The sequence below is a fragment of the Ovis aries genome, chromosome 3 (assembly GCF_016772045.2).
Source record: "Ovis aries strain OAR_USU_Benz2616 breed Rambouillet chromosome 3, ARS-UI_Ramb_v3.0, whole genome shotgun sequence".
Classification (NCBI taxonomy): Eukaryota; Metazoa; Chordata; class Mammalia; order Artiodactyla; family Bovidae; genus Ovis; species Ovis aries.
In genome coordinates, this window is record NC_056056.1 from 112,445,656 (window position 1) to 112,469,698 (window position 24,043).

Genomic DNA, 24,043 nt, shown 5'->3' on the forward strand with positions numbered 1-24,043 from the left:
ATGTACCTGACTGTGTACTTGAAAATGGCTAAGATAGTAAATTTCATGTTATGCATATTTTACCACAATTTTTAAAATTTAGGGCAAAAAAGTGGTGTGCAATTTTCCTATTTAGAAATGCCATAATTAGGTATCAGGTTTAAGACATTATCAACTTTCCTCAAAGATGAATATGTCTAGCTTTGTTTAGAAAGAAATCAGTCCCTACGGCATTGTGATCCCTTTCCAACGTGCTCTAGTTATTCACACTGAGTCATTTAAACCTGAAGATCTCATCTCATTTGTGAGTAACTGACCATGTCCTGGGGCTTCCCAGGTGGTGCTTAGTGGTAAAGAACTCCTGCCAATGGAGGAAACATCAAGAGATGCAGATCTGATCCCTGGGTGGGGAAGTTCCCTTGGAGGAGGGCATGACAACCCCCTTCAGTACGCTTGCCTGGAGAATCCCACAGACAGAGGAGCCTGAGGGACTACAGTCCACGGGGTCGCAAAGAGTGGGACATGACTGAAGCGACTTAGCACACATGCGAGACCATGCCTTTCCTATTAATAGGCTGTCTGAAATCTTTCAAGCAAACTGGGATAGCAGTATGCTGCTTCTTAAGGACTGCCCATCAAGTAAGTAGTTCTAGAACTCAAAGTTTTAAAAGAAAGAAAAGTCCTAAATAAAAACAAACTGTAACACCTGAAAACATGTGATGAGGGGTTAAAATATATGAACAGAGTCCTAAGCCAGTAATAGTTATAGTACTGAAATACAGTAGGTTCCTATCTTGAGTTTCCAGTAAGAAATTTTATCATTCCCACTGTGTCAATATGTATTATCTGCTCAAAAATTAGCCATAAACTTATTTTCTATTTCTCTACAGGAAAAAAAATTTAAGGAGCAGGAGACAGTTTACTGTTTTGTTCTTCCTTTAAAATTTCTAAAGTTTCTCCTCCTTCCCTAAACCAAAGTAGCTGAAAGAATAAGGCCAGAGTTCACAGAGAATGCAGCAACTATCCAAAGTCAAGAGAATATTCAGGGCATTTAAACGACATGTATTTTATAAAAAGCTGATTCCTCAGCCACTCATCTCCAAGAGAAAGAAAATTCAAAGTAGCATACTTTAAACGTCAATATAGTATACCTCTTCATTCAACTCAAAAACAGAAGAACAGTTATGGATACGGCAAAATTTCTCAATGGAAAAGCATGAGGATTCACTCTTTAAAAAAGTTATGACTCTAAAGTAATAGGAAATAGAGACTATTATATGCTAACTTCTTTTAGAACACAAAATACAATATTTAGGTACTACAGTGAGTTACAATCATTCAAAGTACATATGTAAATATTAAAGGCTTGAGAGGAAAGAATACAAAATAGACTCTCAGGTGAATGAATCTTTTAACTTTGTTAGCAGACTGTTCTTAAGATAAAGAAAACTGGAGATTCAATAAGCTGTGGATGAATGAAAGCGTCCATAAGCACCAAAGTGAAAGAAAGTGAAAGGGAAGTCGCTCAGTCATGTTGGACTCTTAGCAACCCCACGGACTTCAGCCTACCAGGCTCCTCCGTCCATGGGACTCTCCAGGCAAGAGTACGAGAGTGGGGTGCCATTGCCTTCTCTAGGGATCTTCCAGACCCAGGGATCAAACCCGCGTCTCCTGCATGGCAGGCAGACACTTTACCATCTGAGCCACCAGCGAAGCCCCATAAACACCAAACCACGAGCCAAAATTAAAAAATGACTATGAAAGCAATATAATAGAAGGCATACAAATTTCAATGGATAAACTAAGCACAGAATAATTTAAACAATCTGTAAAGGACTGTAAATATGTGTTAGGAATTGACACAGTCAGCTCTTTTACCATCCTATTAACTGTTGATGGTACAACTCCAGATTTAATCTGGAAAACCAAACAAGAGTTGTAAGAACAACCATTTATTAAATACAAAAAAATGTCAGGGATTTGCATGCTTCCATCTATCGTTACTAATCTTCAAACAAATCCTGAAAAATGGGTATAAAGTCATTTTTATTTTAAAAACAAAGGACAATCAGATATTAACGCCTCCTAACAGAAGTTATACACTGCTGTGAAGAACTCTTGACCAAAGGGGGGAAAAAAAATCAAACCTCATTCATAAGTTTCTGGACTTAACTGCAATTTATAAAAACTAAGGCTAACAGAAGAACACATTAAATGATACCCTGGAGATTCAATATGCAAACTCCAGATTGTGATAAATGAGAAAACAACCAGGCTTTTTCAGTAAACTGCCAAGGGGGGAAAAATGCAGGAAAGACCTACAGATTAATGGATACTCCAGCAGTATATGAGCCATTGCTGGGAGTTCCCTAGGGGCCCAGTGCTTACTGAGGACTTGGGACGTTCACTGCCAGGACCAGGTTCAATTTCTGCTGGGTGATCTAAGACCCCACAGCTGCATGCTGCACCCCACGCTATCCTGCCCCCCAAAAGAAGACGGAAACAGGCATATAAGCCATTGCAGTGTATGAACCTTATTTGAATAGATATAAATAAATTATTAAAAATTTAGAAATAAGAATGTAATTGAATACTGGCTGGACATTTGGTATTATCAAGAAATTTTTTAAAGTATTTTACAGGTGTTAAAACATGATTTTGAAAAATATGTTTCTAAAAACAGATAAAGAGAAAATATATAGATAATGATACAATCTCTGGAGATTCAGAAAAGTGAAAAAAGAAAGTGCACTTTTTAATCAACACATCCACTTTTTAGACATTACTTAAGTAATGAATTATTTATTACTTAACTAATAGTCAAAGTTCAAAATCTAAATTTAAGGTTATTTACTGGTGTACGTATCACACAGTATAAATAATTTGATCGGGAAAGCAATAATTGTTCTATATAAACAGCAACACTTAAAACAAATATGCTCTAAACAACTGAAAACTATTTAACTTCAAAATATCTACTTTAAAATTGGAAAAAAAATTTTAAACCACAATAAAATTGTGAATCAAGTAAGAATTAAATACTTTAGTTCAAATTATGACAGGGGAATTAAAGGTGAATATTTACCTAATGCATGAAGAAATCATTTATCTTTGAGGGAACATAAGAAATAAAGAAAAATGGTCAAATGCAATAACATTTTATACACATTTAAAAATACAAATTATAAAGGCAAAACAAACTGCAAAGTTAGTGATTATAATGTACAAAGTATCCCTTCAAGCATGTAAAAGCTTCAGACCTCACAATAGTTTTGAGCACTGTGTGTGAGCCACTGCTTGCTTTAGAAGCTTTTACCTTTTCTTGGAGGGGAGTTACTGACCAGTAGAGGGCATCAAAGCGCCTACTGGGGGCCAGAAATGCTCTGCATTGTGACTTCAGTTATGGTATATACACAGATAAACATTCATGAGCTCTACACTTATAATTTGTACACTTTAGCACATGTAGGCCGCACATCAGTCTTTTTGTGAAAGCTCATTCATACTGCCTCCCATTGTTGCTAACTGGCCTTTTACACCACTTGGATGCATCTCTGGGACAACCAGAAAGTGGAGGCGATGTGATGTGATGACAGACGCTCTAAGTAACTCAAGAGGAGAAGACAGATGCATACTTTGAACAGCCTACTACCTTTAATAGCTAAACACTCCAATCACTGGGTTCTATTCACCAACCTACAGCACAAAAGTACTAACAGAGTATTCACATATTTCTCCATCAACTACGTAATTATGCTACCAGGTATGAACGCAACTATTTTTCTATGCATCAATGTTTCTCAATAGTCACTGGTGTACCAACACCAAAATTTTGCCAAGTGCTACTCAGTTCAGTCGCTCGGTCGTGTCCAACTCTTTGCAACCCCACAAATCGCAGCACGCCAGGCCTTCCTGTCCATCACCAACTCCCGGAGTTCATCCAAATCCACGTTCATCGAGTCAGTGATGCCATCCAGCCATCTCATCCTGGGTCGTCCCCTTCTCCTCCTGCCCCCAATCCCTCCCAGCATCAGAGTCTTTTCCAATGAGTCAACTCTTTGCATGAGGTGGCCAAAGTACTGGAGTTTCAGCTTCAGCATCATTCCTTCCAAAGAAATCCCAGGGCTGATCTCCTTCAGAATGGACTGGTTGATCTCCTTGCAGTCCAAGGGACTCTCAAGAGTCTTCTCCAACACCACACTTCAAAAGCATCAATTCTTCGGTGCTCAGCTTTCTTCACAGTCCAACTCTCACATCCATACATGACCACAGGGAAAACCATGGCCTTGACTAGACGGATCTTAGTCGGCAAAGTAATGTCTCTGCTTTTGAATATGCTATCTAGGTTGGTCATAACTTTTCTTCCAAGGAGTAAGTGTCTTTTAATTTCATGGCTGCAGTCACCATCTGCAGTGATTTTGGAGCCCAAAATAATAAAGTCTGACACTGTTTCCCCATCTATTTCCCATGAAGTGATGGGACCAGATGCCATCTTCGTTTTCTGAATGTTGAGCTTTAAGCCAACTTTTTCACTCTCCTCTTTCACTTTCATCAAGAGGCTTTTTAGTTCCTCTTCACTTTCTGCCATAAGGGTGGTGTCATCTGCATATCTGAGGTTATTGATATTTCTCCCGGCAATCTTGATTCCAGCTTGTGCTTTTTCCAGCCCAGCGTTTCTCATGATGTACTCTGCATATACGTTAAATAAGCAGGGTGACAATATACAGCCTTGACGTACTCCTTTTCCTATTTGGAACCAGTCTGTTGTTCCATGTCCAGTTCTAACTGTTGCTTCCTGACCTGCATATAGGTTTCTCAAGAGGCAGGTTAGGTGGTCTGGTATTCCCATCTCTTTCAGAATTTTCCACAGTTTATCGTGATCCACACAGTCAAAGGCTTTGGCATAGTCAATAAAGCAGAAATAGATGTTTTTCTGGAACTCTCTTGCTTTTTCCATGATCCAGCAGATGCTGGCAATTTGATCTCTGGTTCCTCTGCCTTTTCTAAAACCAGCTTGAACATCTGGAAGGTATGGTTCACATATTGCTGAAGCCTGGCTTTGAGAATTTTGAGCATTAGTGCTACTAGTATATAGTTAAATTTTTTACTTGCCTTTATTTTAATTTTAACTCACCTTGTCTAATACAATCCACACATTTACTGGTTTGAGTCACAGGTTTTACTTTTTAAAAAACACTAATACTTTCCTAAGATTCAAAACCGTTCATTAATGTGCTGGCACATCTCACACCGCCATACCAAATACTGGTAGAGATCGCCACAAACTATTTCATCCCTGTGTCCAATATCAAGGCATGCACTTTCCCTATCTGGATGTAGCATTCTGTAGATATGCAGAATATTAGTAAACCCTATTTCACGTACACACCTCTAACAGTTGTGGACCTTTAGACAAACTATTTTGTATCTCTACCTCAGTTTCCTTGTAAATAAGATTATGAAGCTAAAATGGCCATTACTGAGATGTCTTTAAACTCTAACATACCTACCATCTAAAAGCCAGTAGTTGTACCGCTTGTCTAACTACTGCTGACATAATCAGTCCAATGTAAAAGAATGCAAGTTGCAAGGTAGCACCTCAACTTTAAGGACCATACTAGGACCTTCCTTCAGAATACTATATTAAGGGGGAAAAAGAACATGAGGTAACTTATAATAACTATAACAAATCAATAAAGCACATTACAGTTTTCTAAGTTTTTCACATTCACCTGAAATCTTTTCTCTGCAGGATCAGTACAAACAGCTCCTAGAGAGGGAAAATATCAGTTCAAATAGGTAATCAAAGCAATATTTATCTATCTTAAATATTTTATTACAACTGAAATACATACATTCCCTCCTCTCTCTCTTTCTCTTACTCCATGCGCCACCCCTCCCCCGCCCCCAACCCTTTAATGGAAAGGCATTTTCACTGAGTGGATCTACAGATTAGAATTGAGCACTATCTTCAGTGCTTAAACCACACTGTAACACACTGTCTGAGATTTCTAGTGTCAGCTCTCTAACATGAAACAAAACTTTAAAACACTTGCAAACTCATAAGTTTAGAGAATCCTACTGTGTTTACAATTAGTTTCCCTATGTTTCCTGGTTATCCACACCAAGTCCCAAAGGAGCAATGTGGATGGGCCCAGATGGATGCCCTTAGAAGCAGCGGGTTACAACACAGAAGAACTCTGAGCTTAGTGAACCCATATATCTTAAGGGCTGCATAAAATGGGTGGTAAGCATGCCTATCCTTTGCTCCAGAGGAAGAAAATCTCTGTCTTCCTAGGCTATGCATTACACAATAATCTTTCAAAAGATAAAGATAGTCCAGAACAAAAGGCAGGCAGTGCTTTACTTGAAAGATATGCAGAAATGCAAGACACCAAGAAGGAATTATATCCCAACATTCTTTTCATGCCTCTTTTATCCAGTACAATGGCCTGTAACATTTCACCTTGTACTACAAAAGTATTATTATTCGTGACAGATCCAATCATTAGTGATTCGCAATCCAGTCCTAAGAGCACTGTTGCACATGTCCGCTGAGAGTAGTGATGAGCAGATTTCTTCTGATTGTAAACGATCTGAAGAGTCTTTTCATATACCAATCACACCTCATCAAGGTCAGCCCTTAAGTACTGCATGTCGACTGCTTTGAAGTCAACCATCCCCCCAAAAGATTCAGGGGTCAAAATGGTAACACAGAAGCCCCCAGCCTCTATCCTCCCGCAGGGAACAACAATCAGACAGCTATCCATGAGCAACAACGGCTCTGGGAAGGATATGAAGTCCATGTAAAAAACTTCAGCAACACAGTGGAACAAAAAAGTGGGGGATGAGGGGTAAGGGGAGAGAATAACCCTATCGAAAGGGAGGGAAGAAAGCTTCATTCTGCTTTCAGCATCCATCCCCTAGCCAGCACTGCTTAGCTCGAAGGGGAGTTTCCCCAGCGAGAAAGAGTTCCCCATGCCAGGAAAGGGGCATCAGAGTGAGCAACCAGTTTCCTCAGGGTTTCTGGGCAATGCACAAGGTCCCCACTTCAATTTTGCCCCACCTGAAGACCAGCAAAGCTGAGGCAGAGATGGCTAGGAACCAGGAAGAACAGCCGGGGTTACCAAGGTCACCACAGTGTCAACTGCTCTTCAAAGGACCTGAGTTTTACAGCTTTTTCAACTGGAAACAACCAACTGCCAGCACAGCTGCCACAGATCACCCGCAGATCTCACCAGCTTTGGTCCCACAGGCGTCTGAGTTCACTAGCTCACAGCTGCCTGAGACCCTCCCTGCTCCTTCCCCGCCCCTGCCCCCCACAAGAGCCCAGAACCACCCCAGCAACCAGTCCAAGCCTCTGGCTGCACGACTGCAAGATGCTGTCTGGACTTCCACGCCTGACTCGGCCACCACACGCCTGCTCCAGAAAGAACCTCCAGCTGTGCACTTGCATGCCACGGGCATCAGGCATCAGCTCCTACTGTCCGGCGCGTGCCTGGAGGCCACACAGCCACGGAAAGTCATGTCCACACCTGGGCCCCTGCAGCTGCCCGTGGACCTGTCACTGGCCTACAGCACCGTGCTCACCTGCAGCCGGCCCCGCCCGCCATGCGCCTGCACATCCTGGCCCAGCCCCATCAGGGGCCTTGACCATCCCCCATCTGAAGCAAGATTCTAGTCATGGTAGTGTCTGCTGACAGCCACGACCTCCCCGGGTGTCAGTGCGCCCACAGACAACACCAACCCTTCCTGCCTACACTGGCATCCAGCCTACATGTGTGTCTGGAACCTCACCTGCCACTACAAGGGTACCTGTAGCTAGCTGACCCCGCAGCTGAGCCTGTGCACACCACCAGTTAGAGCCACTACCACTGTGTGCCCTAGACCCTTGCCCCGGGCCCGAGGGCACTTCTGAGGACCTCCAAGCCCCTGAAGCCTCGATAGATCTTTGCAGTGCTAGCCAAGGACCACACAGTTATTAATGCTGCGGATCCCAGCAGCCTGAGCCAAGGAGCCACCATGTCTCCTCTGGACCCAGTGCCGCCCAGTGCTACCCAGCGCCCCCATACTTGGTGCCACAGACCACTAGACTCGGGGTTCACACCACGCTTCGGCAAGCCCCTAACCACAGGTTAAAGGCTTGCCTTACTGAAGTCAGTCCACCAAGTCATGAAGGGGCAACTGCTTCTTCAAATACACAGATACTTACTTATCCAAGGCTGCTGCTGCTACTGCTGCTAAGTCACTTCAGTAGTGACCGACTCTGCGACCCCACAGACGGCAGCCCACCAGGATCCCCCGTCCCTGGGATTCTCCAGGCAAGAACACTGGAGTGGGTTGCCATTTCCTCCTCCAATGCATGAAAGTGAAAAGTGAAAGCGAAGTCACTCAGCCATGTCCAACCCTCAGCGACCCCACAGACTGCAGCCTACCAGGCTCCTCCATCCATGGGATTTTCCAGGCAAGAGTACTGGAGTGGGTTGCCATTGCCTTCTCTGTATCCAAGGCTACGGGGATCATAAAGAAAAAGTGAAACGTGAATCCACCAAAGCAATACAGTAAACCTCTAATAACCCTGGTGGCTCAGTGGTAAAGAATCTGCCTGTAATGCCGGAGACATGGGTTCGACCCCTAGGTCAGGAAGATCCCCTGGAGAAGGAAATGGCAACCTACTTCAATATTCTTGCCTGAAAAATCCCATGGACAGAGGAGCCTGGCGGGCTACAGTCCGTGAGGTCCCAAAGAGTCGGACATGACTTAGCAGCTAAGCAACAATAACTGGCCCCAAAGAAATGGAGATGCAGGAATTGTCTGACAAAGAATACAAAACAATTGTCCTAAAAATACTCAGAGTGTTACAGGACGGCACAACTAAAAATTTAACAATGTCATGAACACAAGATAAGAACACGATGAGAAGATTCAATACCAAAACAAAAGCAAAACAAAAAACCCAAACCGCCCAATTTAAAAAATGGGCAGGAGATCTAATTAGACGTTTTTCCAAAGAAGACATTATGAATAGCCAACCGACACATGAATATGTCCTCACACAGAGCAATGTGAATCAAAACCACAATGTGGTATCACCTCACACCTGTCAAATGGCTACGATCTAAAGTCTACAAATAATAAATGTGGGCAAGGATGCGGAGAAAAGGGGACCCTAGCACACTGTTGACAGGATTGTAAATTGGTGCAGCCACTATGGAAAACAGTATGGAGGGTCCTCAAAACCCGAGAAACAGAACTAGCATATGATCCAGCAATTCCACCCCTGGGCACTATCCAAAGAAAACAAAGACACTAACTTGAAAACATACACGCACCGCCCCCGCCCCATATTCACTGAAGCATTATTTACAACAGCCGAAATATGGAAGCAACCAAGTGCCCATCAACAGATGAATAAAGAGGATGTGGTATACATACACAGCGGAGAATTTATTCAACCACAGAAAGGATGAAATTGTGCCATTTGCAACAACATGGATTGACCTGGAGGGTATTACGCTTAGTGAAAGAAGTCAGACAAATGCTCTAGCTTACCACTTTATATGTGAAATCTACAAAATAACACAAATGAATGCAAATTACAAAACAGAAACAGACTCAGATATAGACAAAAAAACTAATGGCTACCAGTGAGAAGAGGGACAAAATACAGGTATGGGATTAAGAGACACAAACTACTGTAAATAAAACAAATAAGCAACAAGGATATATTGTGGAGCACAGGGGAATATAGCCATCGTTTGTAATAGCTTTAAATGGAGTAAAATCTATGGAAATACCGAATCAGTATGTTGTGTATCTGAAACAAATAGAATATTATACATCAACTATACCTCAACAAAAATAAATAGATAAAAATAAAATATATAATTTAGGGGGAAAAAAAAATCCCAAGATGTGAATTCACCAGAGAAAACATAAAAAAACCCACAGGAATTTGGGAGATGAATATAATCACTAAACTGAAGAATTTCAACCGCAGCTGAGAGTCAGAAAAATCTATGAGCTCACAGGCAGGTCACTGATAATTAGTCAGCTAGTGGAGAGCGGAAAAAAACACCACTAATGAAGAAAGCCTACAGGTCTTATGAGATTCCTTCAAAAGAAACTACATTATTACTGAAGTCTCAGAAGGAAAAGAGAAAAGGATAGAGAGTTTATTTACAGAAATAATGGCTGAGAAAATTCCCAAACTTCGGGAAGAGATCTGAACATCAAGTTCATTAAATGGGTCACCCCAAAATTTCAAACCAAAATTATCTTTTCCAAAAAGGGAACCCTCCTACACTGTTGGTGGGAATGCAAACTGGGTACAGTCGTCATGAACAGTACGGAGGTTCCTCAAAAAACTAAAAATAGAACTACCATATGACCCAGCAATCCCACTTCTGGGCACATACCCAAAGGAAACCTTAATTCAGAAAGATACATGTACCCCAATATTCGCTGCAGCACTATTTACAACAGCCAGGACATGGAAGAAATCTAAATAGAGAGACATCCATCAATAGAGAGACGGACAAAGAAAATGTGCAATATATATACAATGCAACATTACTCAACCATGACAAGGAATGAAAGAGCGCCCCCCCTCCCCCACCACAAACACACACTGGAATATTCCTGCTACTCAACCCTAAAAAAGAACAAAAATAGTGCCGTTTATAGAGATATCTGCACTCCCATGTTCGTTTGTGGCATAATTCACGACAGGTAAAACATGTTAACAACCTAGAAGTCCAGCAACAGAAGAAGGACTGAGGAAGGCGTGGGGCTGCCCTGGCCCAGCGGGTAAGAACATGCGCTCCAGGGCAGGGACGCCAGCTTGATGCCACGTCAGGAAATGCACATCCCCAGGGAAACTAAGCTAGCAACTACCGAGGGTGTGTGCTCTACAGCTTTCGCTCTGAAACAAGAGAGACCTCCACGCCACAGTGAGAGGCCCTGTGCCACCACTAGAGAGAAACCCCACACCCAGGCCAAAAAAAAAAAGAGTGTTGGGGTGGCCAAAAGGTTTGCTCAGGTTTTTCCATATCATCTTATGAAAATACCAGAAGGAAACTTTTGGCCAACCCAATATATATATACAATGGAATATTATTTTGTCCATTAAAAAAAAAAAGAAGGAAATCTTGCCATTTGTAACAATGTGGATGGACCCTGAGAGCCAAGTAAAGTAAGTCAGATGAGAAAACACAAATCCTGTATGATCTCACTTATATGTGGAACCTAAAAACAGTGAAGTCATAAGAACAGAGAGTAGAATGGCGGTAGCCAGAGGCTGAAGGTAGCCAGGGGAGAAATGGGGAGATGCTGACGAGAGGGTATAAACTTCAGGCACGTGAGGAGTAAGTTCTGGGACTGTATCGTAGGCAGCACGGTGTCTATAGCTAACAACACTGTACTGTACAGCTGCAGGAGGCCACGATAGCAGAGCTTTACTGCTGCTACCATACCACCAGAGACAAAAGGGCCCTCAGGCGAGGTCAGGGATGTGTGCTCCTACCATACCAGCAGAGACAAAAGGGCCCTCAGGCGAGGTCAGGGATGTGTGCTCCTACCATACCACCAGAGACAAAAGGGCGCTCAGGCGAGGTCAGGGATGTGTGCTCTCACCATACCACCAGAGACAAAAGGGCCCTCAGGCGAGGTCAGGGATGTGTGCTCCTACCATACCAGCAGAGACAAAAGGGCCATCAGGCGAGGTCAGGGATGTGTGCTCCTACCATACCAGCAGAGACAAAAGGGCGCTCAGGCGAGGTCAGGGATGTGTGCTCCTACCATACCACCAGAGACAAAAGGGCGCTCAGGCGAGGTCAGGGATGTGCACTCCTACCATACCACAACCAGAGATAAAAGGGCGCTCAGGCGAGGTCAGGGATGTGCACTCCTACCATACCACAACCAGAGACAAAAGGGCGCTCAGGCGAGGTCAGGGATGTGTGCTAACTGACCTTTCTGTGATAAATACTTCATAACATATACATGTATCAAATGCCCACACTGTACACCTTAAACTTATACAGCATTCATTACATGTCAGTTATAGCTCAATAAAGCTTGGGGGTAGAGGGGAGCATGTTAACTTTTATTAACTCAAAAATAAATAATATTATTGAAACCTTGGCACCATGGATAATACCTGGCACACAGCTAACACTTAAAAAAAAAATTCATTTAATGAATAAAGGAAACAAACAAATGAAAAAAAAGGAAACAAAAAAATTTCTTAAAAGTAATTGACTTGAGGGACTGCTCTGGTGGTCCAAGTGGCTAAGAACCCATGCTCTCAATACAGGGGTCCTGGGTTCAATCCCTGGTCAGGCAACAAGTTCTCACATGCCTCAACTAAGAGTTCTCATCCTGCACCTAAAAATAGATCCCACATGCCACAAGTAAGACCCAGTGCAGCCATGTAATGATTTTTTTCAAACTGACTCCATAGTTTAAATCACATATTCAAGTAAGGGTGTGAACTAAAGACAGGGGAAAGCAACTAAAGTACAAAAGAGACCAGTCTTAATAAGTGCTATTTCATGGTCATGGCAAATCTATAAAGGCTGAAAGGTCCAAACCCAAGTTCAGCCAAGAAACAGTTAAAAGTGCAAGGCTAAACCAACCAAGGACTTCCCTGGCGCGTCAGTCAGTAAAGAGCCTGCCTGCAGTGCAGGAGACCCAGGTTCAATTCCTGGGTTGGGAAGATCCCCTGGAGAAGGAAATGGCTACCCACTCCAGTATTCTTGCCTGGAGAATCCCACGGACAGAGGAGCCTGGCAGGCTTCAGTCCATGGGGTCCCAAGAGTCGGACATGACTTAGCAACTAAACCAAACCAAACCAACTAAGAAGCTGTAATAATATTGTTTTTTTTCTTTAACCTGTCCATATTTACTTCCTCTTCCTGTGATAACACACTGAGCTCTTCCTTTGAGGAAAAGGTCCCTCCTCCTCCAAAGTGAACAATTGGTGCCCTGCCCTTCCTAACAAACAGCAGGCAATAAACCCAAGCCAGGTCACTAGGCCCCTATCCGTCTCAATCTCTGAAAAATCTGAATCATGAGCAGAGTGATCACATGACTGGAAAAACAAAGAACTATCTGTCGTAACGGAAGCTCTATAAAGACTACCCACTGCTTCCTGCTCTCTAGATCTCTGGAGCAGCTCAAGTTTCCTTTCTAAACTCAGTTTCTCAGCTTTTACTTTCAGAGTATGAGTTGGTCATTCTAGTGATTTACTTAAAGTAGTCAAAGAACCCTGAATGGTAGACATAGGTACTATTTCAGTCACTTATAAGCAAAACAGGCAACCTCTGAATAATAAAAGCAAAACGAAAGTTAACTTCAAAATAGTTTAAAATGCATTTACAAAGGTGAAATCAGTGTCAGACCTAGACTATAAAACACTATATATGCTATCTTAAGAAAAAATACAATAGCATTATATTCACCCGTTTGTTTCTGGCTAGGCGCCCTGACTTCATTAAATCAGATCTATCACATGAACATCATGCAAGATCAGATTTTTATCAGAGTCATAAGAAGAAAAGATTGTGTTTAATCAGAAATGTGCTCTCTACCTCAATTTTAGTTTGGATCTTACTACCCAAGGTGTTTCCTCTGGAGCTCCCGTTTCGTATCTTCTCATCCACTATCAAATGAAAGATCTGTGGTCAACTGCATGGCTAGTACCAAGAGGAGAAACATCTAAAAATATCTATTCAAGCAGCTGACTGACATTTCCATTTGTCTGACTGACCCACTGCAGTCTTCATGAAACAAACACAGGAATGCACTCAAAGTGCTGATAAACTCTTCTAAGGCCCCGGATCACAGTCTACAACAACTTAAAAGGGAAAGTTATCAACACCTACCTGGTTTCTAAAATCCTAAGTTGTGTCAAGTGCTAAGCTAAGAAATATCTTTCAGAGGAGAAATGTGATTTTAGTAGGAAGAAAAAATACACATATATTTCTACTGTGGCCTAAGACTTTATTTTACACTATAAATTAATTAAAATGCATAATCCAGGGAATTCCCTTTTGGTTCAGCGGTTAGGATTCAGCGCTTTCACTGCAGAGGGCTAGATTCTGTCCCTGGGGAACTAAGATCCAACAGGCCGCATGTCTGAGGCCAAAGAAAAGGAAAGGAAAGAAAAAAACAAAGAAAAAAAAAATGCATAATTGAGATCCATCATCAACAGTTCCAGTATGTGAGAAGTGAAGAAAATGAAGACAAAATAGGCAGAACATAAAAATCTCTGTCTGGTAAAGTATACAGTATAATTGGAAGAACCAGATATATACACGCAACATGTGTATTGCTGATGTGACCAACAGAAGTTTGCACGTACTGGAATACACGTTACATTTACCTTTTCCCTAATACGTTTACTCGTACACAAGGCAAGGAGGTTTCTCAAGAAAAATAAAAGCATCTGGGCACTGTCCCAAAACCAAGAACCCAGGACCTTTTACATGTAGCCAGAAACTAGATTAAATGCAATCTGTATCTAATATTTTTCTTCAACATGTTCCCATTAAGCACACTCTACAGTTTTGGCAACTGCGATCAGAGTTCATGAAACATTTATGCAGCAGACTGCTTTAGGCAAGGCTGGGATGTTTCTGGTAAAGACACAGAAGAAGGAAAAGAAATATGTGAAGTAATTAAAAAGTGTTACAATTTCATTTCCTGTCAAGTTTCACATATGCTATTTAAATACTTGGCTTCTGGTACACACTTCTGCTATTGCAGCTCCAATTTGCTGACCTTCTCAAAAATAATATATATGCACCAAAGAAATGTAGGATTGCTTATTGTCAATGATACTGACACAAAGGAAAAACCTCAAAGGCTAATTTCTTCCAGCCTGGTGAAAGTAGTTAACATCTTCCATAATATAAACAGTATGTGCCCTGGCAGATACCAAACACAAAGCTCCTGCTGATGGCAACATCTTTGAAAGCAGAAACTAACAAAGACAAATGAAAACCAAAAACCAACGATGTAAACACAGCAGTGAGGGCAAGGGAGTAAAGTAGGCAAAGATTCTCTCTTCTATTTTCAAAATAATGTTTGGTTTGGAAATTTACACTATCTCTAAAAAATTATAAAAATAAAGAGTATGGCATTGGAATACCATGTATATGTATCAACAGAACAGAAGCAGAAGTCCAGAAATGGATCACACACACATGGTCAATTATTTCTCAACAAGGGTGCCAAGGAAATCTAATGGAAAAAAAAAAAAAACTTTCAATTAAAACTAGCTATTAAGTAAAAGGAAAAAAACTTGGCTCTTATACTAAACACAAAAATTACCTCAAAATGAATCACAGACCTAAATAGACCTTTATAGAAACATTGTAAAACTTCTAGAATAAAACGGAGACAAAATCGTCACAACTCTGCAGTAGGCAAAAATTTCTTAAGGGACCAAAAGTATAAATCATGAAAGAAAAAACTAGTATGCTGAACTTCATAAAACTTAAAAGCTTCTCCTCTTCAAAAACAGTTAAGAAAATAAAAAGGCAAGCCACAGACTGGGAGAAGACAGGCACTATATATATATATATATGACAGATAACTAAGATCTTGACTATATTTAAGAAAAAAACTTGAAAGTTAATAATAAGAAAACACCAATTTTGAAATAGACAGATTTTTTAAATTTACGAAAAGATACAAATAACCAATAAACCCATGAAAACGTGTTTGATACTATTGGTCACCAGTGAAATACAAACGGAAAATCATGAGACATTACTGCATAATCACTAGAATGGTTAAAACATCTCAACTGACAATGTAAGTTTTGATGAAGATGAGAGGCAAACAGAACTCTCATATACTGTTGGTGGGAATGCAAAATGGTACAGCCACTCTTACACAATTACACAGGAAAAATGGAAATATATCCACTCAAAGACCTGCACATGGACTTTTTATAGCAGCTTAGTTTTTTACAGCAAAAATCTAAAAACAAGTCAAATTGTCTATCAACAGGTGAATGGTTAACCAATTATGGTATACTCCATTCTATACAACTGAAATGTATCTAGCAATAAAAAGAAACAATTTCAAACACACACTGAGCAAAAGGAGCCAGACCAGAGGATAGTCCACAGTTCTACACATGTGAAATTCTAAAACACACACAGACAGTCGATGGTGGAGAGAACCCGGGTCAGTTCTTGCCTGGGGAAGAGACTGGGGAATGAGGGACCGGAAGTGGTGGAGGGCACCAGGGGCTCGAGAGGCCAAGGAAAATGTCTACATCTTGACTGTGGCGGTTGTTCCATTTGTCAAAAGGCAAACTACATTCTTTAAGGGGGTATCTTTTATTCATGTAGATCATACCTAAATTTCAAAAACCTTTAAGTGCTGTTGAAGATTTAAGCGGTAGAAAGGACGAAAGGAAAGATTACAGAAAGGCAGAATGACATTAAAGCTACGTTTTTAAAGATCACAAAGTTAAAATTCGGCACAGCTAAAACTAGGACTATAACAGGGAATTTATTCAATTTTAAAGAAAGGCAATTCCAAAGAATGTTCAAACTACCACACAATTGCACTCATCTCACACGCTAGCAAAGTAATGCTCAAAATTCTCCAAACCAGGCTGTAACAGTATGTGAACCGTGAACTTTCAGATGTTCAAGCTGGATTTAGAAAAGGCAGAGGAACCAGAGATCAAATTGCCAATATCTGCTGGATTATAGGAAAAGCAAGAGAGTTTCAGAAAAACATCTACTTCTGCTTTATTGACTATGCCAAAGCCTTTCACTGTGTGGATCACAATAAACTATGGAAAATTCCTCAGGAGATGGGAATAGCAGACCACCTGACCTGCCTCTTGACAAACCTGTATGCAGGTCAGGAAGCAACACTTAGAACTGGACATGGAACAACAGACTGGTTCCAAATAGGAAAAGGAGTACGTCAAGGCTGTATATTGTCACCCTGCTTATTTAACTTCTCTGCAGAGTACATCATGAGAAACGCTGGGCTGGAGGAAGCACAAGCTGGAATCAAGATTGCCAGGAGAAATACCAATAACCTCAGATATGCAGATGACACCACCCTTATGGCAGAAAGCAAAGAAGAACTAAAGAGCCTCTTGATGAAAGTGAAAGAGGAGAGTGAAAAAAGTTGGCTTAAAGCTCAACATTCAGAAAGCTAAGATCATGGCATCAGGTCCCATCACTTCATGGCAAACAGATGGGGAAACAGTGGAAACAGTGTCAGACTTTATTCTGGGGGGCTCCAAAATCACTGCAGATGGTGACTGCAGCCGTGAAATTAAAAGATGCGTACTCTTTGGAAGAAAAGCTATGACAAACCTAGACAGCACATTTAAAAGCAGAGACATTACTTTACCAACAAAGGTCCATCTAGTCAAAGCTATGGTTTTTCCAGTAGTCATGTATGGATGTGAGTTGAACTATAAGGAAAACTTAGCACTGAAGAACTGATGCTTTTGAACTGTGGTGTTGGAGAAGACTCTTGAGAGTCCTTTGGACAAGAAGGACATCCAACCAGTCCATTCTAAAGGAGATCAGTCGTGAATACTCATTGTAAGGACTGATGCTGAAGCTAAAACTCCAATACTTTGGCCACCTGATGCGAAGAACCGACTCATTGGAAAAGACCCTGATGAAAAAGACCCTGAAGCTGGGAAAGACTGAAGGAGGGAGGAGGAGGGGAATCAGAATCAGAATCAGAATCAGTGTTAGTCGCTCAGTTGTGTCTGACTTCTCTGCGACCCCATGGACTGTAGCCCGCCAGGCTTCCCTGTTCATGGAATTCTCCAGGCCAGAATACTGGAGTGGGTTGCCATTCCCTTCTTCAGGGGATCTTCCCAACCCAGGGATTGAACCTGGGTCTTTTGCATTCCAGGCAGATTCTTTATTGTCTGAGCTACCAGGGAAGCTAGCTCAAAATAGTTAAATCGATACCTATCTATTGGAATAGGAAATGGCAACTCACTCCAGCATTCTTGCCTGGAAACTCTATGGACAGAGGAGCCTGGTGGGCTACAGTCGATGGGGTTGTAAAGAGTTGGACACGACTGAATGACGGAGCACATATTTACCCAAGTTAAGTGTTAAGGTGAAACCAGGAAAATAAGTAATAATTACACAGAATAAAGAGCTTTAGAGGAAATAATTTTAGATAACCAGTTTTAAAAAGAGAAAAGAAAATGAATGAAAGGATGCAGGCAGAGGGAATAGCAATGGGCAGAAGAATGGAGGCGGAAGGAGCAAATTGTGTGTAGGAGATGGCAAAATTAGTGCGTCTGTGGCAGCAAGTCCATATACGGGAGTGACCAAAAAACCAGGGCAATCGCCCCATCTGACGCAAATATTCATTTAAATTTTACAGTAGGATCCAGAATAGAAATGATACAATGATACTTCTCCTGAGAAAATATGAATACTTAACATTCATCAGTGTCTTGGAGGTTAGCCATAGTTCTTTCCTCCAAAGAGAAATAATTATTAAAATGTAATTATAGCAAAGTAACATATGGACTTGCTCTGTAGCTGCCATTGTGCTCTTGAAATTATGAAAGCCTTTCACTTTTTCCAGAATCTGAATTCTGTAAGTGACTGTTATTTTCGAAGACAATACCAAAAAGTCTCCCCAAAAAACTATCAACTACAGACGAACCAGAGATCAAATTGCCAACATCTGCTGGATCATGGAAAAAGCAAGAGAGTTCCAGAAAAACATCTATTTCTGCTTTATTGACTACGCCAAAGCCTTTGTGTGGATCACAACAAACTGTGGAACATTCTGAAAGAGATGGGAATACTAGACCACCTGATCTGCCTCTTGAGAAACCTATATGCAGGCCAGGAAGCAACAGTTAGAACTGGACATGGAACAACAGACTGGTTCCAAATAGGAAAAGGAGTACGTCAAGGCTGTATATTGTCACCCTGCTTATTTAACTTATATGCAGAGTACATCATGAGAAATGCTGGGCTGGAAGAAGCACAAGCTGGAATCAAGATTGCTGGGAGAAATATCAAGAACCTCATATAAAGATGACACCACCCTTATGGCAGAAAGCAAAGAAGAACTAAAAAGCCTCTTGATGAAAGTGAAAGAGAGTGAAAAAGTTGGCTTAAAGCTCAACGTTCAGAAAACGAAGATCATGGCATCCGGTCCCATCACTCCATGGGAAACAGATGGGGAAACAGTGGAAACAGTGTCAGACCTTATTTCTTTTGGCTCCAAAATCACTGCAGATGGTGACTGCAGCCATGAAATTAAAAGATGCTTACTCCTTGGAAGAAAAGTTATGACCAACCTAGATAGCATATTCAAAAGCATAGATATTACTTTGCCGACTGAGGTCCGTCTAGTCAAGGCTATGGTTTTTCCTGTGGTCATGTATGGATGTGAGAGTTGGACTGTGAAGAAGAGCGCCGAAGAATTGATGCGTTTGAACTGCGGTGTTGGAGAAGACTTAAGAGTCTCTTGGACTGCAAGGAGGTCCAACCAGTCTATTCTGAAGGAGATCAGCCCTGGGATTTCTTTGGAAGGAATGATGCTGAAGCTGAAGCTCCAGTACTTTGGCCACCTCATGCAAAGAGTTGACTCATTGGAAAAGACCCTGATGCTGGGAGGGGTTGGGGGCAGGAGGAGAAGGGGACGACAGAGGATGAGATGGCTGGATGGCATCACTGACTCGATGGACGTGGGTCTGGGTAAACTCCGGGAGTTGGTGATGGATAGGGAGGCCTGGCGTGCTGCGATTCACGGGGTCGCAAAGAGTCGGACACGACTGAGTGACTGAACTGAACTGAAACTGACCAAGATTAGGATTCTTAAGTATTCATAATTTTGAAATATTTTTACATGTATACATGTAAAAAGGTTTAATAAAAGAGTGCAGGTTTTGCATTTTTATGACATTTAAACTAATGTAAATATTTATTAAGATTTTACATATGTGGCAGAATAATTCCTTTGTATATTTTATACACAGAAAAGTGTTTTTTCAATGCTTTGTATCTGGGACGTGCAAGCTAAGTTGCTTCAGTTGCGTCTGACTCTGTGACCATATGGACTGTAGCCGGCTAAGCTCCTCTGTCCACAGGATTCTCCAGGTAAGAACACTGGAGCGGGCTGCCACACCCTCCTCCAGGGGATCGTCCAGGGATCTTCTAGAGACCCAGGGATCGAACCCACGCCTCTTACATCTCCTGCACTGGTAGGCAGTTCTTTACCACGAAGCGCCACCTGGGAAGCCTTCTGTCTAAAGACTTGGCCAAAATAGTAATAATCTGAGCTAATTTAGTTGCTAGAATGAGGAACATTCAGAAATGCAGAATGAGATGGCACAATGAGAGACAGAATATTAAAGGACAATAATGCTGACCTTTAACCCGAGTAGCAGCAATGTAGCTCCAGTGAGGCCAGCACAGCTACAGGACTGAATCCACTCAAGTCTCTTATGGAGAAAGGACTTTATATAGGGACAGTCAGCTGGAAAACGAGGTTTCACCTGCTTCACCCACCTCAAAGCTATAACCAGTCAGAGGCCGCGGCCCAGAGGCTGAAGAATGACCTCATCTACCTTTGCTTTTTTGGGCCTGTCTGTTAAACATCCAAGTAATAACTGAAGTCTCTATGAAGACATAAAAAATTATTGATTTATCAGTCACAAATGCTTGTCTCTTTAACATTCATTTTTCATGACAATAGGGTATTATATCATAAAATAGTTTTCAAAGAATTTCCTCTATGTACACTAAAAAAGGAAGCTACTAAAGAAATATAAATTAGAAAAAAGTTTTTAATAAGATTAGCAATAAACCATTAGGCAAGACCCAGCACTGTTTTTTCTTTTCACTTTTTATTGAAAGCAGATCTGGGGAGGCTAATACTGCTAAAGATTATTTATTGTTTTTAAAATGAAGACTGTGAAACTTTTAAAATCAAACACCTCCAAAATAATTAAAGGGATGATAAGAAACAGGACAGCAGTCCTTTTATGTATAGCTCCAAGGCTTTATCACTGTAAATAGACTTATTTTATTTAGAGGTGGGAAATTTGCCCATAATGCATACTCAGGTTAAAGCTAGGAAAATTTGAAAATTTAAAGGAATAGGAAAGCCTGTTACCGGAAGCCCTGAGAGCTACTCCTGGGTAAGTGGAGAGGACAAGTCACCCTGAATCTCTTACTCAGAGTGTGAAGCATTAGGCTGACCAAAATGTTTGTTCTGTCTTCCCATAAGATTATGGAAGAACTGAACTTTTTGGCTGTCTATGGGGTCGCACAGAGTCGGACACGACTGACGTGGCTTAGTAGTAGTAGTAGTAATATATTCGAAGCCAATCATAAAAGAACTATGCAACCCAGCAGCCAGGTTTATAGAAAAAAGAATACATGTGTCAATAAAAAACAAACTAAAGCTCGCCCTGGGCAAGCCACAGTTGGAGTTATTCGTTTTCTCAATTATTCTTCTTTATTCTTGTGTCTCTGCCTTAATAAAATGCTATTTGAAAAAAATAGCTAATTGTTTAAAAAGAGTTTAAGCACAAAAATTCAAATATAAAGGCCAGAGAAATTCAAAAGATATAAAAGTGACGAGAAAATATCAGAAAAACACAAGCTTAAGATTAGGAATACGAAGAGTCCCTACAAGTTTAAAGAACAAAGAACACTATGGGTTAAAAAAAGGTTAAAATAATTAAAACCAGAGAAAAATGAAAAGGAAATAAAATGAGCAACTGAAAACACTGAAAGCAGGAAATAAATGTAATATTCACAGTAAGAACAGAGCAACGCTAACTCCAAAGCCAAACCACCTCACTCAGAGACTGCTCTGCCTTCTCAAGCATTTTGCGAAAATTTTACTTAGCCAGTAATCGCAAAGTGGAAAGCCGAGGAGCAGAAAGCACAGCTCCTGCCTCAGAGCACATCTCCTCTCCTCTGTCGTTGTTCAGTCCGTCAGTTGCGTCCTCCTCCTTGTGACCCCGTGGACTATAGCCCGCCACACTCTTCTGTCCACGGGATCCCAGGCAGAACACTGGAGGGTGTTGCCGTTTTCTTATCCAGGGGATCTTCCCGCCCCAGGGATTGAACCTCTGACTCCTGCCCGACAGGAGGATTCTTTACCACTGAACCATCTGGGAAGCCCTTAGAGATATTAGAAATCTTCAAATCAATCACTGACCATCTCTAAATTTTACAGATGGGGAAACTAATCATAGAGGGATTAAGTGACTTGCCCAAGATCATGGAGCAAAAGAGACCAGAACCCCACTCTCAAGACTCAGTTTGATGTTCAGAGAACAAAATACAAATTCAATGGGAAGAATTATTAAGATTCAGCCTTTTATATGTAATATGTTTTGACTGGTGGAAAAAAACTGCAAAACAGAATTATAATCCCAGTTCTGTTTTTTTTTTTTTTAATTATACATACATGTACATATACGGGGTGGGGGTGGGGGATTAGGGGAAGGAGGGACAAGGGGAAGAATACCTGGAAGAATAATACCAAACTGATAATAAGTAGATTCTTCGGGACATAAAGTGGGGTCTAGTGGCAACAGAAACTAACTGGATGAGCTTCTGTAGCTGTTGAATTTTACAGACAGCATATGTTGATATGTTTTTGCCTTAAAAAACATTAGACAAAAATATGTCACCAAGAAAATGCACCTCCAAATGGCTGAAGTCTGTCTTCATCCCCATCCCCTGCCTCACGCATATGCACACAGGCACACGCACGAAGCTTGAAAGATGTTACTTTGCAATTGGGGTTGACCTTGAAACTCTCTTAATTCGGCTTCGCATTAACTGTGGTCTTCCTTAAGAATAGAATAACATTAACATGTTAGAGTAATTCTAACAAGACAGGGTAATTAAAGAAGTTAGAAGTTTGAATTATAAAACACATTTAAAGAATTTTCCTTTATACCTGGAACTAACACAATACTAAATCAATTGTACTTCATTTATTTAATTTTTTAATTTTAATTTTTCTTTAGATACCTAATAGTAATAGAAGATGAATTAATACATTTGTAATGAATAAGAGTATTTGTAACTTAAAAATTACTTCCATATAAATACACACTAAATTGGTTTCAATCATGTTTAAAAAAACCTTCTTGGTAGGTTAAACATCCGCCCCACAACTTCCCTCCCATAAGTTTACTATTACACTATGGCATTCCTTGCAAAATGGTAAAGACAATGATAAACTTGAGCTTAGTCCTCTATGCAAATTATGAATTTCAAAATCAATAGGTCCAAACCCTGAGATTTTATTAATATGATATAGTTCTCGATAGAACCATATGCTGGTTAGTTGCCCATCAAGGTTATCTACTTTTCCCATATTTTGGAATTTTAAATATCTCGCCAAATAAGTAATAAAGAATAAATAAATTATATTTTCTTCACTCCTTCCTCCATTTCCTTCTGAACCCACTGAAATCTGGTGCCTACTATAATCCCACTACAGTTATTCACACGAAGACCCTTCATTGCCAAGTTTAATGCTTCCTTTGCCATGCCCTTCCAAAGATGCTCCTGGTTGTCTAGTCCCTCTAACCAATTCTCTTCTAATTCTTTCGCTAGCTCTCTTCACTCTGTTACAGGTCTTGTCAACTAAAGGACCTCAGTGTTTCATTCTATTAGAACCTCTTCTCTTGTTTTCAAATACCCTCTTCATGCAGCTACTCCGTATTCTCATCACCAACGTAGAGCTTTACCCTATACCAAAATCATGTATCTAGTGACCTGCGGCAGAGCTTCGAAAACTTTAGGAAGCATCAGAATCACCGGCAACGCTTGTTCAAAATCACATTTCTAAGCTCCACTCCCAAAGCTTCTGATTCAACAGGTCTCAGAAAGAACCCAAGAACCCGCACTTCTGATAAGCTCTCGGGTAACACACCTTGAGACCCACTGGCCTACAGGATTCTCCCTTGGATAAGCCATAGGGACCTTAACTTCAACACAACCTAATGAATCTCCCAGCATCTACCCTGGTCGCTTCAAACCATCTTACACAGCAC

At 41.0% G+C, this 24,043-nt stretch overlaps 1 protein-coding gene across 14 annotated transcripts in view; it reads right to left on the bottom strand.

Moving 5' to 3' along the window:
• The window catches only part of OSBPL8 (oxysterol binding protein like 8), a 168,604-nt gene that overhangs the window by 123,244 nt on the left and 21,317 nt on the right, over nt 1-24,043 (bottom strand). For 9 of the 14 annotated variants that reach the window (XM_042246538.2, XM_042246535.2, XM_042246539.2 and 6 more), the window contains exon 2: nt 5,712-5,749. The exons of 1 other annotated variant lie outside the window; for it this stretch is intronic. Coding sequence is in view for 4 of the 13 variants with exons in the window: in XM_042246533.2 (XP_042102467.1) it covers nt 13,572-13,639 (68 nt within the window). In the remaining 9 variants the exon portion in view is untranslated. Of the gene's footprint in view, nt 1-5,711; nt 5,750-13,571; nt 13,663-24,043 lie in introns of those variants that run through there. 4 more of the 14 variants (XM_042246533.2, XM_027967157.3, XM_042246532.2 and 1 more) reach the window with 1 other exon arrangement.